Consider the following 17,753-nt stretch of genomic DNA (forward strand, 5'->3'; position numbering starts at 1 on the left):
ATATACACGAAGCAGACCACATCACAAAGGCAGCTACTCAGCTGTTTGTGGTAGATCCCACCATGGAGTTGATTGCCAGTCTCATCATGGGGAATAACTATCACCAGCTGCCCAGCCACTCAACCAGGCCCAGCCAAGTTGACATACAAACATAATTACCACACCATCCCATCAAGCCCTTGGGAATTCTGGTGTACAGGTTCAGGGGTATAGTTATAGTTACTGTCTCTTGCTTAGGGATCATCCCAGCATCTGGCACCTGTAGCTACATCCCTGGTACTGGGATGAAGCTTCTAGAAGGAAAAAAAAAAGCATCAGGTGACATGCGGAAGAATTGTACAGTGGCACCAGTGTCCTCCCCTACCCTCTCTTTCCCAGATTCCCCAGAGAAACGTAGGAATCTGTCCAGCAGTGATCCTCCCTTTGCCCCCTTCTTATTGAGTGTGAGCATGTACACTGAAGGTGTGTGGACCAGCCTTTCATGCCTTTATCTCCCCCTTTGGTAGTTAAGGTTGTGTGTTAGCTTGGCTGGACGATGATTCTGAGTGGTTTAAACAGCTGTGGTGTGGGCATTCCCATGATGTGATCTGATATAAGATAGTCACTTCCACAGTGGGATATGCTTTGAGCAGCCAATCAGTTGAAACTATATACATATACATATGTGTGTGTATATATATATATATATATATATATATGTTGTTGTTATGTGCTGTCAAGTCAGACTTGACTCATAGTGACCCCTCCTTGGGTTTCTGAGGCAATATCACTACAGAAGTAGATTGCCCAGCCTTCCTTCCGAGGAGTGGCTGGTGGGTTTGAACCACCAGCCTTCTGGTTAGCAGCCAAGTGCCTTAGGCACTATGCTACCAGAGCTCTATATCCATATATATAATGTCCTGGGAAAATCCTGGAACTTTTCTGTCTGTTGGATCTGGATCCTGCTATACTATCTGCTGATCTTGGGTTCATCAGCCCCTGCATCTGCATTAGTCAAGAAAGGCCTCCAGCTTGATGTTTGATCCATGCACTTGGGTCTTGCCAGCCTCCACAGCTGTGTGAGCCATTTCCCTGAGATAAAATTTTCTCTCTCTCTCCACATATATATGTATATGCTTTCTTGTTTTTGTGTTTCTAGAGAACCTAGCCTAAGATAACTCTCCTCCATTTTAGATAACAAATGTTTCAGTTGCCTATTCCAATTCTCTATGAAACCGATACTCTGAGGATGGTATGCAACATGGTATGTCCATTTAATATGATGCTTCTTGGCCCATTGCTGCACCCTGTGGGCTATAAAGTGTGTTCCTCAGGCTGAGGAAATATAACTTAGTGGTCCTAATTGGTACAGTATCTTTTGTTCCGACTCTTTAATGGTGTTTTTGGCATTTGCATCTGTCATGGGATATGCCCAGCCCAGCCCAGAGAATCTATTCCTGTGAGGATGCTTATAGCCACCTGGGGTTATGACATCACTGATTCAATATAATAAACTTGTCAGCTATATTCAGGGCCTTTTCCGCAGTGAATCTGCCCCATAGTCATCTGCAACCTTGGTTTTTATTGCTGATGGATAGAGCAGTCTTATTGGCGTTTTGTGCGTCAGAGGGTGCAAGAGAGATGTGTCTAGATTTAGCATACTGCAGCACTCCAATGTCCACTCATTTCGTGGACCCAATTGGCCATCACAAAAGAGCATACCAGTATGTCCACATGCTGATTCCAATAGCCTTCTGATCCAGGGAGGGGATTCTTTTGATGGGCATTGTTCTGGTTACCTAGTACCACTCTGACAAGAATATACCACAAATGGGATGGCTTTAACAAGCAGGAATTTATTCTTACAATTTGGAGGCTTTAAGTCCAAGTTCAAAGTGCCAGGCTCTAGGGGTGGGTGAAAACCCCTCAACCTTGGGGTCTAGCTCTGCCTTCTGCTCCTGGCCCACTGGAGCTAGAGGCATTTCTTCACTCAGACAGCTGGTGGCTGCTGAGGCTGAGAAGCCCCAAGGTAAAAAGGCACAGTCCTGATGTTACCAAACCACACAACAGGCCATTAACTTAAGTCCATTGTAAGTCCCCAGGTAAGCAGAGCATAGCAGGCTGCTGAGCAATGACATGGCTACATGCAGGGTCCAAGCATGCCACAGGCTAGAGACCATTCTCAAGGCTTCGCCTTATATACAGGAAGCAGACCACATAACCAAAGGCAGCTACTCAGCTGCTTGTGGTAGATCCCACCATGGAGTTGATTGCCAGTCTCATCATGGGGAATACTACTACCAGCTGCCCAGCCACTCAACCAGGCCCAGCCAAGTTGACACACAAACATAATAACCATCACAGGCATTAACATGTCCTACTCAAACTCTAATACACCCTCTAAATTCCCAGAGTGCTTTCCATAGGCCCATGCCCTATGTGAGTGTCCCCTTAATAGTCTAATTTTCCATTGCCCACTTGTCTGACCACATAGCCAGGACATTGGCCACTGCCCATGAATTGGTAAAAATCCAAACATATGGGCTCTCACCATTGCCCAGTTCTTCCATGACAGCTAGGAAGACAGAATGCAGTTCAGTCCATTGAGCTGACTTATTCTTACCTTCCTCAATCAGGATCTTTCCATCTATTGGTCTTAATGTAGCAGCTTTCCACATCGAATGTTGTCCACCTACCCTGGAACTGCCATCTGTGAAACAAACAGACTTCTACTGGTCAGCAGAAAGTTGTTCATAGGGCAATGAACCCATCTGGAAATGGGCTCTGGCAACTTCTCAGGTGGTTCCAGGGTAGGTCCTATGGGAAAAGAGGCTACTGGCTCACGGATCTGGTGGGTACCTCCCTGCATTCCTCTAGTAAATTGTTCTTGTACAAACCATTTCCATTTTATTATGGAACTATTTTGGGCAACACCTTTCTAATTAGAGTGTTTCTCTGACATCACCCAAGACATTATGAGTATTTCAGGTCACCTGATGATTTTATATCTCTCTGTCGTTGAAGCAGCCTCAATCGTCATCCAACAACAGGCAAGTAATTACCTTCCAAATGGCATGTATCATGCTGCAGCATATGGAAACTTTATAATCTAGAATCCCAATGGTTGCTATAGGGCAGTGTTTTCAGGTTTGTGTGGAACACACTTCCAAAATCATGTCTGAATGTGGGTCATAAGGGCCTAAAGGCAAGAAGAATAAGATTGCTTTCTGTAATTCAGACATCACCTGCTATAGCTTGTGGCCCCTATTCATATGCAATTTTCTTCTAAGTGGCTTTATGAATGGGAGTCACCAATATTCTCAGATGTGCAATATGCATTTTCCAAAATCCAAATAGACAAATCAAATGTTGAGCTTCCGACTTAGTCTTGGGGGTACATAGTGACAGCCACTTATTCTTGATTGCTGATGGGCTGTCACAGGTGACTCCTGCCCAAGTTACTCCCAAGAATTTCACCATTTGGTCAGGGCCCTGGATTTTTCTGGCTCCATTCCTCTGTTGGTCATGTGGGGTACCACTGTTGTCAATCTACCCTAGCCTGTACTTCCACTTTTGATATTAACATAGTATCATAAAGGTAATGCATCAAATAATTGAGATCTGCACCAAATCCAAGCCTCTTATAACCAAACAGTGACACTAAGTGGGTGAATTTAAATAACTCTGTAGCAAAATATTGAAAATATATTGAGATCTTTGCCACATGAAAGCAAACTATGCTGGCTTTTTTCTCAGATTGGGATTGAGAAAAAGACATTTGTAAAATCAATCACCGAGTACTAGTCTGCTTTTGTTGTTGTTGTTATGTGCCGTCGAGTCGGCTCTGACTCATAGCGACCCCTCCTTGGGTTTCTGAGGCAGTATCACTACGGAAGTAGGATTGCCCAACCTTCCTTCCGAGGAGTGGCTGGTGGGTTTGAACCGCCAGCCTTCTGGTTAGCAGTCAAGTGCTTTAGCCACTATGCTACCAGAGCTCCTAGTCTGCTTTAGCCTACTGTATTTTCTGCACTGTTGATACCATGAGATCAAAAGAGAAGCATTGTAGCACTTTACTTAGGCATTGTGGTAGTTAACATTGTATGCCAACTTGGCTGGGCTGTGGTTTTGAGTAGCTTGGCAGCTCAGTGTAGTTATTTCCCATGATGAGGTTGGATGTGGTGTAATCAACTCCATGATGGAATCTGCTGTGAGACAATCAGTGGAAGGGGAGTTGCCCTTGGGGTGTGGCCTGCTTCCAGTATATAAGGAGATACTTTAAGAAAGGCCTCTATTTGGCACATTTTGGTTTCTGCATTTGGCTGAGTTTCATCTCTAGTTCCTGTACTTGAACCAGTGGCCTGCCATGTTGCCTGCTGGTTTTAGGATTGTTCCTGGACTTGGATCAGTGGTCTGCCATGTTGCCTGCCAATCTTGGTATTGTGCCCTTTTATCTGCAGACCTTAGGTTTGTCAGCCTCAGCAGCCAGCAGCTGCCTGAGTTAGGAGATGCCTCCAACTCCAGTGGGCCTGGAACAAGAGGCAGAGCTTAAGCCTAAGGGTGAGGGCCCTTCACCCAGCCTCTAGAGCTGGCACTCTGAATTTGGATTTCTAGCCATCTAAATGTAAGAGAATAAATTCCTGTTTGTTAAAGCCACCCATTTGTGGTATTTCTGTTACAGTAGCACTAGAGATCCAAGGCAGGCCTCAGTAGTCTACTCTCAGCCTCCATGGGCCATCTGCCTTTTTCATGGCTGACAGTAGATTATTGAGGCTTAATGTGATTATAGTGTATTTCCTGTTGTTCCAACATGATTTTTTCTTTTGTGGATATGACTAAGAGTCATAGCTTTGACTGGACCAATCTGGGCTTGGTTTAATGCTGCAATCCATCCCTACATTCTTTTTCCCTGCCATTGTAGCTATCAATGATAACAGTAATCTTATCACTCTGTATTTCTATACCCATCCAGCTAGCCAATTCCTCAGGGGTTAGACCCATCACTCCTAAATCCCATTAATAGCTTTTGCCTTGAGTAATTGTTTGCCATGTAACAGCTGTTTCAATCAATCCATGGGTGTTTTTAATCCCAACCAGAAACCAAAGATTTCTCATTTTACCTCCCCCCCCCCTTTTTTTTTCCCAAAACCACATATTCCAGTGAGTCTGGACCATAGCACCAAACCCCACCATTCTGATACTAACTGCTTGAATAATTTCTTTTCTTTCTTTCTTTTTAATTGCAATTTGGGTGAAAGTTTTTACAGAGCAAATTCATTTTCCATATAGCAGTTCATACATATTTTGTTTTAAGATATTGACTGCAGTTCCCCACAATGCAACAGCTCTCTTCCCACTTCCTCTCTGTAGTTACTTCTTCCCTCTGTCATTTTTCCTATGCATTCCTGCCCACCCTCACACACAGCTATCTCCCTGTGCAAACACTGCCCATCTGTTCTCCCATTATTGATTGCTCTAAGGGGTGTATCTACCTGATGTAGATGTTCGCCCTACATGACTGTCTGCTGTTTGGCTGGAAGCCACAGGAGTGTGTTCAGTTCCAGACCTGAAAGGTAATTAAGGGCCATAGTCTTGGGGATCTCACCCAGCTCTATCAGATCAGTAAACCTGGTCTTATATATATATATTTGTTGTTGTTGTTGTTTGCTGTCGAGTCAGCCCTGACTCATAGCAACCCCTCCTTGGGTTTCCGAGGCAGTATCACTATGGAAGTAGGATTGCCCAACCTTTCTTCCGAGGAGTGGCTGATGGGTTTGAACCGCCAGCCTTCTGGTGAGCAGTCAAGTGCCTTAGGCACTATGCTACCAGAGCTCCTATATATATATATATATATACACATATACATATATACATATATACACATATACACATATACACACATATATATATATAGTGATTTTGAGTTTTGTTCCATACTGTTCTCCAATTTATCCAGGATCTCCTGCACTGATCCCTTACCGAGTGGTTGACAGTGGTAGCTGGGCATTATCTAGTTCTTCTGGTCTCACAGTCATATAGGCTGAGGATCGCATGGTCTACTAGTCCCTTGGACTAATGGTTTCCATGCATCTTTGGTTTTCTTCATTCTTCTTTGCTCTGGATGAGGAGAGACTCGTTGTTACATCTAGATGGCTGCTTGCAAGCTTTTAAAACTCCTGTCACTACTCACCAAAGTAGGATGTAGAACAATGTTTTTGTATAGTATGTTATGCCAATTGAGCTTTATGTCCCCTGGGACCATGGTCTCAAGCCCACAGGTCCAACAACTTGCTCCCTCAGGGTGGTTGGCTGTGGCCAAGAAGTTATCATAACTTTGTCCCTTGTTAGCTCTATTATATATTTGGACATTCTTACAGCACACACATGTAGAAATATCATCTACCAACCTTATAAGGGTATATTCCCTTTTCCCTAGACATATCTGATCATTCAACTTGTCTACCCATCTATTTACTCATAGATTAATGTTTTTTTTTTTATCACTGACAGTGCAGTATTGTATATGTAAAAGTGTTTATCTTTGTGGTCTGTACCCCTTTTGTACCTCTCTGTGTCTTCCTCTTCCTCAGTGCCACCATATTGATCATTCGCTTTTAGTACATTGCCCTTCCCTTCCCCCACATGAATACTTGTCTACCTATTTAGCAGTGTTCCCTTCCCTCCCTGGTAACCAACGAAGAAAGTTTCCTTCCATATATAAACTTTCCTTGACTTTTAACAATAGTGAACTAATACAATATTTGTCCTTTGTGATTAACTTATTTTACTCAGTATAATGTCCTCCAAGTTCATCCACATTATGTGGTGTTTGGCAGATTCTACATTTTGAATAATTTCTTTTAGAAGGATCAGCACCATATCCATCAGTACACAGGTTAAAAATATCCCAAATGTCCAGCTTTTCTAAAGTGTTCTACTATTCCATCATCTCTAACATCAACTACACTTCCTCTCCTTGGTACTCACCCTTCCATCTTAGCATTCCATATTTCACTGCAACATCTTACAGAACTCACAAACTGCCAAAGAACTGGCTCACACAGTTGTGGAGGCTGGCAAGTCCCAAATCTGTGGGTCAGACATTGGTCCGAAGGATTGTCCTCACTCACGTGGTTGCACGGGTCAAGAACCCAAATCAGCAGGTCAGACAATTGGCTGTGATCTCAAGTTCTAAGAAATAGGTGTCAGATGATGATGAACAAGGTGCAGGATCCAGAGCAAGAGAGCAAATTTGACAGAGCATTGATATAAATACCCTCAAGGAAATAAAAGGTGATGACTTGACTCACACTTTCTAGTAAGGTGGTAACTCAAGGTAGATCCCATCCTAATCCTTCCTCATTAATTTAACAGACAGCTCACTCTAAAATGGGACCTTAACCAGAGGCATAGAAGCTAGGATTTACAATACATCACAAAATGGAAGAATATGGCTAGAAGGGCCATATAAAGTAATTCACTGCACTGCACTTATTCATACTATGTTTTTTCTTACTCATATATACAATAGATATCCAGAGTGGGCCAGGTGGGCAGCATTAACCCATTGGACACCCAACTTTGTTTTCCAGGATTGCACTCAGTAAAGGTGGATGAAGCCAGCTCCAGGATGGAATTGGACAGTGTAAGATTTCATCACAACTCAGAACAGTTTGCAAGTTAAATATTTTTCGGACCATGGTAGTTCACAGGTAACAGAAACTAGAAAGCAAAACTGCAGATAAGGGGGGAACTACTGTATATTGTCTTGAAGCCTGATCTTTTCATTTAATGATGTGTTTTGAAGACCTTTCCTAGTCAGTACATAAAAACTTTGTAAGAAGAAATGAGCTAATTTCAACCAACCGTTCTGTTAAAGATAAAGCTGAACATAGTATAAAAAGCATATGCTTGAAGGCAACAGAAAACTAACAAGGTATAAAAGAAATTACAGGCGGGGCAAAAAATGTTCCTGCTAGCTCACTTGGCCTCCATTGGAGTTTTTTCATGGAAAACTGACTCAAGGATTATTATTATTATTTCTTATTGTGGTCAAATACATGTAAGTAAAATTTGCCATTTTAACCATCTTAAGTGTATAAGTTAGTGGTATGAATTACATTCACAATGTTGGGAAACCATTACCACTGTCTATTTCCAAAACTTTTTCATTAACTCAAACAGAAATTCTGTACCCATTAGGAATAATTCTTCATTCTTCCCTTCCCACCAGCACTTGGCATTCATTAACCTATTATTATGTCTATGCATTTGCCTATTCTAAATATCTCATATAAGTGGTATCATACAATATTTGTCCTTTAGTGTCTGGCTTATTTCACATAACATAATACTTTCAAGATTCATCCATGTTGTAGCATGTATCAGAATTGCATTCCTTTTTATGGCCACATAATATTTCACTGTATGTATATACCACATTTTTTTTTCACATTTTGTTTATCTATTCATCTGTTGATAGACACTGGTTGTTTCCACCTTATGTATACTTTGAGTAATGCTGCTATGAATGCTATGAGCTTCAGTGTTCAAATATTTTCTTGAGTCTCTGCTTTTAAATATTTTGTGTATATACCTAGGTGTGGAATAACTGGGTCATATGGTAATTCTATGTTTAACATTTTGAGCAATCAGCAAACTGCTTTCTCCCACCCAAAGACTTTTAGTTTCTCTCTTTTTTTGGGGGGTGGGGGGGTGGGCAGGGAGATTCAAGGGACTAGGAAATTTTGTTTTCTTATAGCTGTGTGCACAGCTTCCCCTGATGTTATTCTGTTTCTAACAAAATGGGAGAATAAATATTCTAGTTTAGAGGCAACTAGCTATACTCAAATATTTTTTTTCCTTAAAATTTAACTTTGGGAAAAATTTCAAAAAAAAATGAACTACAAAATAACCTCATTTTTTTTTAATTGGGGTTGCATTGTATTTATTCATTAATTTAGAGAGAATTGACACCTACGTCACATGCCATTTTAATTACTTGTTTTACTCTAAATCTCTTGCCAGTGCCATCCATCTTTGGTTCACCTTATCATTCATACTGTTTTTAACAATACCCAATTGCTGTTGAGCAAATACAGGGAGTAATGAAGGAATATGTGATTCTAATTATTTTCCAATGAATATAGAATGATTTTTGCTTTAAGTAACGTATTGTTTCTTCACTCAAGAAAGTCATAGTTGTGGATTTAGCTATTCTCAAACTCTTTGGGCAAAATATGGAATGTTTTAAAGATCTTCCCCTTAGAAAAGTGCTCATATGAACCTACACCAAATTTTGCATACAGTTCTATGGGATTCATGGATATTTGAAACATCTCTTTCTGAATCCCAGCTGAGCAATCTTTGCTTCAGTGAGATCTCAACTTTAGCATATTGAGGGTGTAGGTCTATTGATGTTAGCCAAAGCCAGTTCTACCCCCATGATCATGGGAATTTCAATACTTGTCAACCCTAGATAAAGCAATAATTCCTGCAGCGAAAGATCCTAGGGTGTTATACCTGTTTGTAGATAAGAACCAAGGCAGGTGATGATGACTTCTTCCCTCTCTATGGTCCTTGGAGGCCAGAAGGATATTGTTTTGTCTCTACCCCACATGTAATTACACATCACACATAATGTGTAATTTATTTTAAAAAGCCTAACCCCACCCCCCCGAATTAGGGTGGCCATACATCTGTTGTTCTGGTTTACATCTGTTGTCCCAGTGCAATTATTAATAGCATTCTCTTTAACTCTCAAAACCATCCCAGTTTAGAAAATAAAATTATTTTATATAATTATATAAGTAATATAATTATACCCTAATCAGAATGAGCACTCCTTGATCAATTTCTAGCTTTAATTCTTGTCATTTCCATTTCCAAACCCAATCCTTCCAGAATCCCCACATGGGGTTTCTAATTCTGTTCTTCCTCAGGCTCAGTCCAGACTCGGATCTGCCTGATCAGGAGCAAAGACTCTTGAGGTGCTAACACCAGGAGTCGTATACAGCTCAACTCCTTTACAGCATCTTCTTCATAGAATACCCTCTGGTCCAAATGCCCTCTCACCAGTGGCCCTAGTAGGGTGTAGTGAGTACAGTCTTTGGGTTCCTCCATGAGATCATAGCCCAACTCTACTTGCCCCTGCTGAACTCTGTACCTCCCTTCTCCAGCAGAGCCTGTCAGGACCTCCACCCGGATGACTTTTTGTGGCTTCTCCAAAATCACTGTCAAGTGGTTTCCTCTTACAGGATCCAAGGTAGCATAGTAATCCTCATTCAGAGTATAAGCATATTGTGGGAAAAAAGTCAATACTGTCATCATGTCAGTAAGGACACTGGCAGTGGGGTTGTCTGGTTCACCAAAGACCTTTTCCTTCTCCACAGGAAAGCATGCATTTTCAAACATACAATTGCTCATGTGGTGAAAGATGGTGGGACTGAAACGAATTGGAACATTTTGGGCCAAAAGAAAGCAGAATTCAGAGAGAAGCAAGTCAGTAGGAGTGTCCTGGAAGAGGAAGAAGAACGAGGTCAGGCGGGAGAGGTCCCTCGTGTGGAAAACTTTCCCAGAGAAGCTCAGGCTGGAGAACTCCAGGATCATCCAAGGTATTTCTTTCCAGGCTTCCAATGTCCAATAGATTGTAGAAACAAATTTTTGGGTACAGTGAACATTATCTCCTATCATCAGAAAGTAATCGGAGAGGTTACTAGCAAAGTTCATGAGGAGGCCATAATCTGTTTTCTGCCTGGAATAAAGTGCTTTACAGGATGAGGAGTGATGGGTGTCATTCACATCTCTGGGGAGAGAAGAGCCATTGAGGAGACCTTGGATCACAAGCAGCTTCTGGGTCTCAATATGTGGTTTGAAGAGGCTTGAAATATTGGCAACTGTTTGGCTGAGCCACTCAGGATCAGGATTTAACAGGTGGACCAGCACCATGATATAACTCAGCTCAGGTTCTGAGGATGCCTGGAACAGGGACTGCAGGGTGTGCAAGAGGCAGCTTTCGTGAGGATGCTGCACGAAGGAAATCCCCACCGTCAGCAGTTCTGGGGGAGATATGGAGACCTTAGCACTTCAGGTTGGTGAAGAGCTCCTAGGTTAGGACTGTCCTTCTAGGTCTTTCCCTTACTGCTGCTACTTGTGACAAATTCAGAATTCTTTCCCTGGGAGACTAAGGTCTTGATAAGAATTAATATTCTATCAGAAACTTCTATCAGAAGTTGTGAAGTGGTTTTACTTGATCAATATTTTGAAAGGCTTCAGGAGAAACCTTACGAAGGACAACAAAGTTCCCTAATGGTGAAGATTGCCATGTACTAAATGCAAATTTTCAGGCTTGGCAAATTGTCTTACCTGGCCTTGATCTACAGAGTTATCTCAAACCTGGATTAGAGGATCTCCAGGCACATATATAAACCCAAGGGCTCTGGCAATCCAGTGCACTGTGATAGATGGCCATACTCCCCTCTTTGCCTTCTACTCAGTACTTTTTCTCATGATTTCACCTGCATCCTCCCTGATCCCAGCTTTCCTTCCCTGAGAACCTATCATTAATGAGCTTTACTAAGGGATGTCTCCTTGATAGAGTTACTATGGATTTCTCATTTATATTATATTCAAGGGGGAGATAATGGGGGGGAAATGCACTTAGGGTTATAACCTGTACTGAAATTCCGCAGCATGGTCCTCACTCAGAGTTCCCTCCTTTCATAAACTGATGCTGGTCATTTTCTCTTTTGACCTACTTCTTCCTTTTCTGGAGACCATGTCCCAGTCTGACCACTCCATCCCACATACTTACTCTTTTCCTGGGGAGGGGTTCCAGTCAAGATTTTGTAGTTGGCATTTTGGAGTAAAGGGGAGTTTTTCTGCATTGCCTTGAAAGTCCTCACATGGTTCTTGCTTCCAGAGATGATTTGCTCCTGATCTAGCTGCCACACTATTTTCTTCTTTTTCTCCTGAGGATACAATATGTATCAGTCTTGATTTATTCCCAAATTCTCTGGTAACAATTTCAGGGCAGATCCTCCACTTAGAACAGGCTGAGGTAAGCCCCAGGATACCAGTCTCTGTGCAGACAGAGTGTCAGTGCTCAATCCACTATTTTCCCAGCTTATCAGAACACAGAGGTTCCAGCATGGGTCATGGGCCCTGCACAAATTGAGCTCCCCCAGTTTTGTGTGGGATTTCTGTAGGAAGGTCCTAGGCTTATGTAGGGTAAGAATTTGCCTCCCTCACTATGTCCCATATCTCATTTGTCCTACCATTATCAGACTGGCAAAAGTCATCTAACACAAGTTAGGTCTGTGCTAGGTGCCTAAGACCAATTTCTAGTTCTTGTCCTTCAGGAATTTATACACAGTGCTTCAATTCTAAAGTCCTTCCTTTTGCTGAATTCTGACCACCCCTACATTTGAGAACCACTCCCCACATCCATTGTGTGCTGTGCTCTGGTTGTTTTGAGTCACATTAGGAAAAATGTGGACTGCCAAGCCTCAGCACACCCATGGTGGATTGTGTTTCTCCACTTGCATGGGTCGTACACTTGTGGAAGTTATTTCAGGGCTCTCAGTCTCAGTCCCCTCATGTATGACATGGGAAGATAGCATCTCCCATGCTAGGCTCTGGTTAGGTAAGTGGCCAGCACCTAGGAAGTCCTTACAGTAGTCTGGTCCTGGTGGTAAGTGTGATCCTGCAGAGGTGGCTGTGCATTGTCCTCACCACATTTACAATGCCCTCTCTTCTTCCTTGACACTATCTATATATCAAGGCTGGTTTAATATTTATCTTTTCCCTGACACTCTCCTGATTTTTCAAGTCCCCTCTTCTTAGGACATTACAGTAGTACTAGAGTATTACAGTACTGGAGTGTTCCATATAACTGAAAAATTCCCCCCGCCCAACAAAAGGTTGGAAAGTGATCCACTTGAAGGTCTTTTGCTCACCATTGATGGACTGTACTCAACATATTCTTGGTTATTGGCTTGGAAGAAGATCAGGAAGGCTAAAAATGCAGCAAGTATGATATATCTCCACAGGCAACTGTACATGGTGATGGGGCTGGAGCAGCTCTTCAAAGAAATGAGAGGGAGAGATAAGAGAAGTACATGGATGTCATCCTCTTACCTTGAAGCTTCCCACTTTTCCCCATCTTTCCTCCTGGACACCATTATCCAATGATTTCCTTGGCTTTTCTCCACCCAATTTGACACTCCCATTACTTGTAGCCATCCAAGGAAGATAAAAGTCAAGCAATGTGATTCTGTTTAGCCTTTATCTTCTTCATCTCCTGCCAGGCTTTCCAGATGACACTGGAGAAGCCTCCTTTATTTATCTACACAAAGTAGAGAACTAACCAGAATGCATGTGTTGCTCAGAAGTGGAAATCAAGGGCTTATGTATTAATTGTACCCTTTCAAAAGCCTCAAACTCCAGTCAAAGTCCCCTTTTATTGATGTGCCTTGTCTCTTTGCTCCCCACTTACTTTTGTGGCTGATCCTTTCCAGGATTAGGTTTTGTAGATATATGAGGTTTGAATCAAGTCAGAAGGACCAAGGAAAATGTTTGTTGACATCCCCCCATCTCAAACTGGTAAGAAGGATGGAGATCTAAAAGTGACCAGAAGTTTCTAACCAAGTGAAAATCTTCACCATGTGTGAAGTGCTATGTCCATTTTTTTTTAATCTAACAAAAAATGGGGTATGAGGGTTGATCAGAGAGCACATATCTCTCTCTGAAGCCAAGAGGAAAATCTTTAATGTTGAAGGATGTGGTCCCAAAGTGAGGTAGCTGAACCTAGTCACTCCACCCAAGGACCCCGCCTGACAACCATTGTTCATCCTGTGTGAGGTGGGAAGAAATTTTAAAACTATCATTTCTGTATTTTATCTCAAACCCACACATTTTGAATTAACTCTCACTCTGAATCAAGTTGACAAGGGTGGATTTTGAATAATTCCTTCTGTTAGAGGGCCCCAATGGATGATTCCTGGAGGAGGCATACCCCCATTTCACACTTGGCTGCTTTCAGGCTCTTTGGGCTGTACTGCCAGGTAGGTCTCTTAGCCACCACAAACTGGTTCTTAAACCAGTTCTCTCTTGGGACCAGAACCATCCAGTGGGTCTCTGCAGTTTCCTCCTCTTTCTTTGTTCTTTAATTACTGAGAATGGATTTCCAGTTCATTGTGTCCATTTCTCTCCTTCATCTTTGGCTGGTTAATAGGCAAAATGTAGATGTATGTGTATACATGCCCTCCATGTGCTACTAGTATTGGATCCCATTCTGGATCTGTTCCTGGCACTGCCTGATGGCTGGGGCCCCTGACTAGGTTTTCAGGCTGGAGGTTGTGAAGTCTGTCAGTTTCCTCTTTAGCCTTTTCTAATACCATCTACCTCTCTTCAGGGGTGAGCAAGGTAGTTAATAACATATTAATATCAGCCCAATTGGGATGATGAACTGAAAATATGGAGGTGATTAAAGTCTCCAATTGCTTTGGATTCTCCCTATAAGTGGACATTGTATTTTTCCAATTTAATAAGTCAGCCATGGTGAATGGCATATGAGTCCAAATGAAACCTCCAGGATTCCCTTCATGATCTAAACCAGTTGGACCCTGCTGTAATGAGTATTGGCCTGACTGATCTGGATTAGACCCCTGGCCAAATTATACACTGCTCCGTGTGTGCTGGGAAGACCATTTCCTGAGGGGCACCTGCTTTCTGAGGGGCATCTGGGGTGCTATCAGGTAAAGGAGGATATAACACCACTGGAGTTCTAGGAGGTTCTGAATTTAAGACTCCCCTAAGTTTAGATGGTGGAGTCATAGGTGAGTTGTCTCTTGACTCTGGGAGGTAGGGGGGAGGTCAGATGGGGGAGGAACGGAGTCAAGGAAAGGGTCTTCAGAGTCCTGAAGGACACCTTTAAAATCCACCTTCCCTTTAGGCTGTACAACCATCACCTTGCACTGTTTCTGTAAACCCTTGTTCTGAAACAAGGCCATGAACAACTCCAGGTTAAGCAGTACTTCCCACTTTTGATCTTTCTTGCAAAACGAATGTAACTGCATAATAATATGATAGTTCAGACTCTCATTCTCTGACCGTCTATCCCCAGACTCGAGCCGATATTGAAGCCAGACAGTGTTACAGAAAAATATAATTTTTTCTCCTTTTTTTATAGGTTTGAAGTCAAAATGAGCCCAGTTTTTCAGAATGCAGCCAAGGGGGCTGCATTCTGGTATAGAACCTTGGTTACCCATTTTCCAGTCACACTTCATGTTCACTCTCACTTGAAGCTTTTGTGCCAGTGCCACGCACCCACACTCCCACCCACACACAAACATATCAAACTAGAACCAGACCAGATCAAAGTAATGAGTCCCTAAGAAGCATGTGGGTTATAGACAGATCTCGATTAACACTTTATTTCTCACCCACACCCATATACCAAACCAGAACCAGACCAGATCAGAGTATAAAACCTTAAAAGACACATGGGCTGTGGAGATGTCTTAGCCAAGGCTTCCAATCCCCTGTCAGCTCACTTCAGCTGCAGAGATGTCTTAGCCAAGGCCTCTAAACCCCCTGTCAACTCCTTCGGTGCTCTAAAGAATTCAGCTATACTCACCCCGGAGATGTTTTCAAACCCAGAATAATTTTCTCTTCTCTCAAGAAAACAAACATGTCTAGGGGCTGAGGATGCTACAGATGGTCACTGACTCAGCACCCCTTATGTACCCTCAGACAAAGCAGTGTCTGAGTGCACACAAGGGTCCATCAGGGGTATGTTCTACTTCCACCATCTGAGGGTCCTAGTGCTCTAGACAGAGGGTCAGAAACCCTCGGTCCCACTTGGGGTATCAAATTGAAATCAGACCAAATGTGGGTCCCTGCCTGGAACACAGTCAGACCAAAACTGTTTACACACCGAGTGATTAAGAGGAGAGAAAATTATTTATTGCAAAGTGGCAATGCAAGGAGACGGGCCTGTACCCAAATCTGACTTCCTGAATGGTGGTCGGGTTATAGTTTTTGTAAGTTTCAGGAAAGAGTGTTATACATATTCATAACAACTTCAGGAATTTGGGTATGAATTAGTTGAGGATTGTCTAAAATTTCCTTTGCCTTAGTTTAAAGGGACAGTTGTTTTTTAATGCAGTGCACTTGCATACCAGATGAATCATCCCGGCTTCCTGTCATCAACTGATCGGGGCTTAGGCAGAGGGGAGAATATCAGTTCCCAGCAACTTTGTTCCTGTTTGTCTCACTGTGCAAGTCCACGGGCTAAGGTCACTTTTCAAGTTGTCTTCTGAAACACATTAACATACTTATCACCTGTTTCTAGGGGATAACATGGAGACAATGTGTAAATTAACCTTTCATTCCATTCAGTTCTTTTTTATTATTATTATTATTTTAAATTGTGATTTGTGTGAAAATTTACAGAGCAAATTCACTTTCCATACAGCAGTTCACATACACTTTGTCTCATGACACTGACCACAATTTACCACAATGCAACAGCTCCCCTCCTACTTCCTCCCGATAGTTACCTCTTCCCTGTGTCCATCCCTCCCTGCTCCCTGAGCTGTCTTCCTGTGCATAAAAAGCCCTTCTTTCTCCCATGATTGTTCTCTCCAAGGAGTATATCTACCTCAGGTAAATGATCAACTCATATGTCTGTCTTTTGTTTGTCTGGAAGCCAGAGGTGTAGGTTCAATTCCAGACCTGATGGGCAGCTAGGAGCCATAGTCTCTCTGAGCTAGGAGTCTCATAGTCTCCACCAGGCTCTATTGGACCAGCAAACCTGGTCCCCCCATTTTTTTCCTCCAAATGATTTTGAGTTTTGTTCCACATTGTTCTCCCTCTCTATCCAGGATCTCCTACATAGATCCCCCTCTGAGTGGTTGACAGTGGTAGCCGGGCACCATCTAGTTCTTCTGGTCTCATAGTCAAATAGGCTGCAGATCGCAAGGTGTACCAGTCGCTAGGACTAATTGTTTCCATGAATTTTTGGTTTTCTACATTCTTCTTTGCTCTAGATGAAGAGAGAGCCATCATTGCATCTAGATGGCTGCTTGCAAGATTTTAAGATGCCAATCGCTACTTGCCAAAGTAGGAGGTGGAACAATGTTTTGTGTAGTATGTTATGCCAATTGAGCTTGATATCCCCTGAGATTGTGGTCCCAAGCCCACAGGTTCAACTACTCAGTCCCTCTGGGTAGCTGGCTGTGACTAAGAAGTGACTACAACCTTGTCCCTTGTCAGCTCTACTATAAACTTGGGAATTCAGATCATATAAATAAACTTATAGGACCACTGTCTGCCAATGCTATACATGGTCTTGAGTACACTTCCCACTTCATAGACATACTACTAGTTCAGCCTGTCCACCCATCTATCCACCTGTATACTCATGTTTGCCTTCACTGACAATGCAGTACTGTATGTGTAAAAGGGTTCATCTTTGTGGTCTGCACCTCCCATGTACCTCTCTATGTCTTTCTCTTCCTCAATGCCACCATGTTGATCACTCACATTTGGTACATTGCCCTTCTCTTCACCCAGATCAATACTTACTCTTCCTATCTAACAGTGTTTCCTCCCCTCCCCTCCCACCCCTGGTAACCAACAAAGAAAATTTCCTTCCATAGATAAACCTTTCCTTGACTTTTACAATAGTGGACTAATACAATATTTGTCCTTTTGTGATTGACTTATTTCACTCAGCATAATGTCCTCCAAGTTCATCCCCATTATGTGGTGTT

General features: G+C 42.5%; 1 protein-coding gene across 1 annotated transcript; it reads right to left on the bottom strand.

The window, feature by feature from the left end:
• Window positions 1–9,897: 9,897 nt before the first annotated feature.
• On the bottom strand, window positions 9,898–13,138 carry LOC103197297 (alpha-1,3-mannosyl-glycoprotein 4-beta-N-acetylglucosaminyltransferase-like protein MGAT4E). Its single transcript, XM_007941191.1, has 4 exons — window positions 13,114–13,138; window positions 12,933–12,991; window positions 11,789–11,945; window positions 9,898–11,033 (listed from the first exon to the last, which is right to left on the bottom strand). Exons 1-4 carry the CDS (start codon window positions 13,136–13,138, stop codon window positions 9,898–9,900), a joined length of 1,377 nt encoding a protein of 458 aa, XP_007939382.1.
• Between the last annotated feature and the right edge of the window lie 4,615 nt (window positions 13,139–17,753).

Source organism: Orycteropus afer, unplaced genomic scaffold (genome assembly GCF_000298275.1).
Source record: "Orycteropus afer afer isolate SDZICR_OR568_19922 unplaced genomic scaffold, OryAfe1.0 scaffold00075, whole genome shotgun sequence".
In the NCBI taxonomy this organism is placed as follows: domain Eukaryota; kingdom Metazoa; phylum Chordata; class Mammalia; order Tubulidentata; family Orycteropodidae; genus Orycteropus; species Orycteropus afer.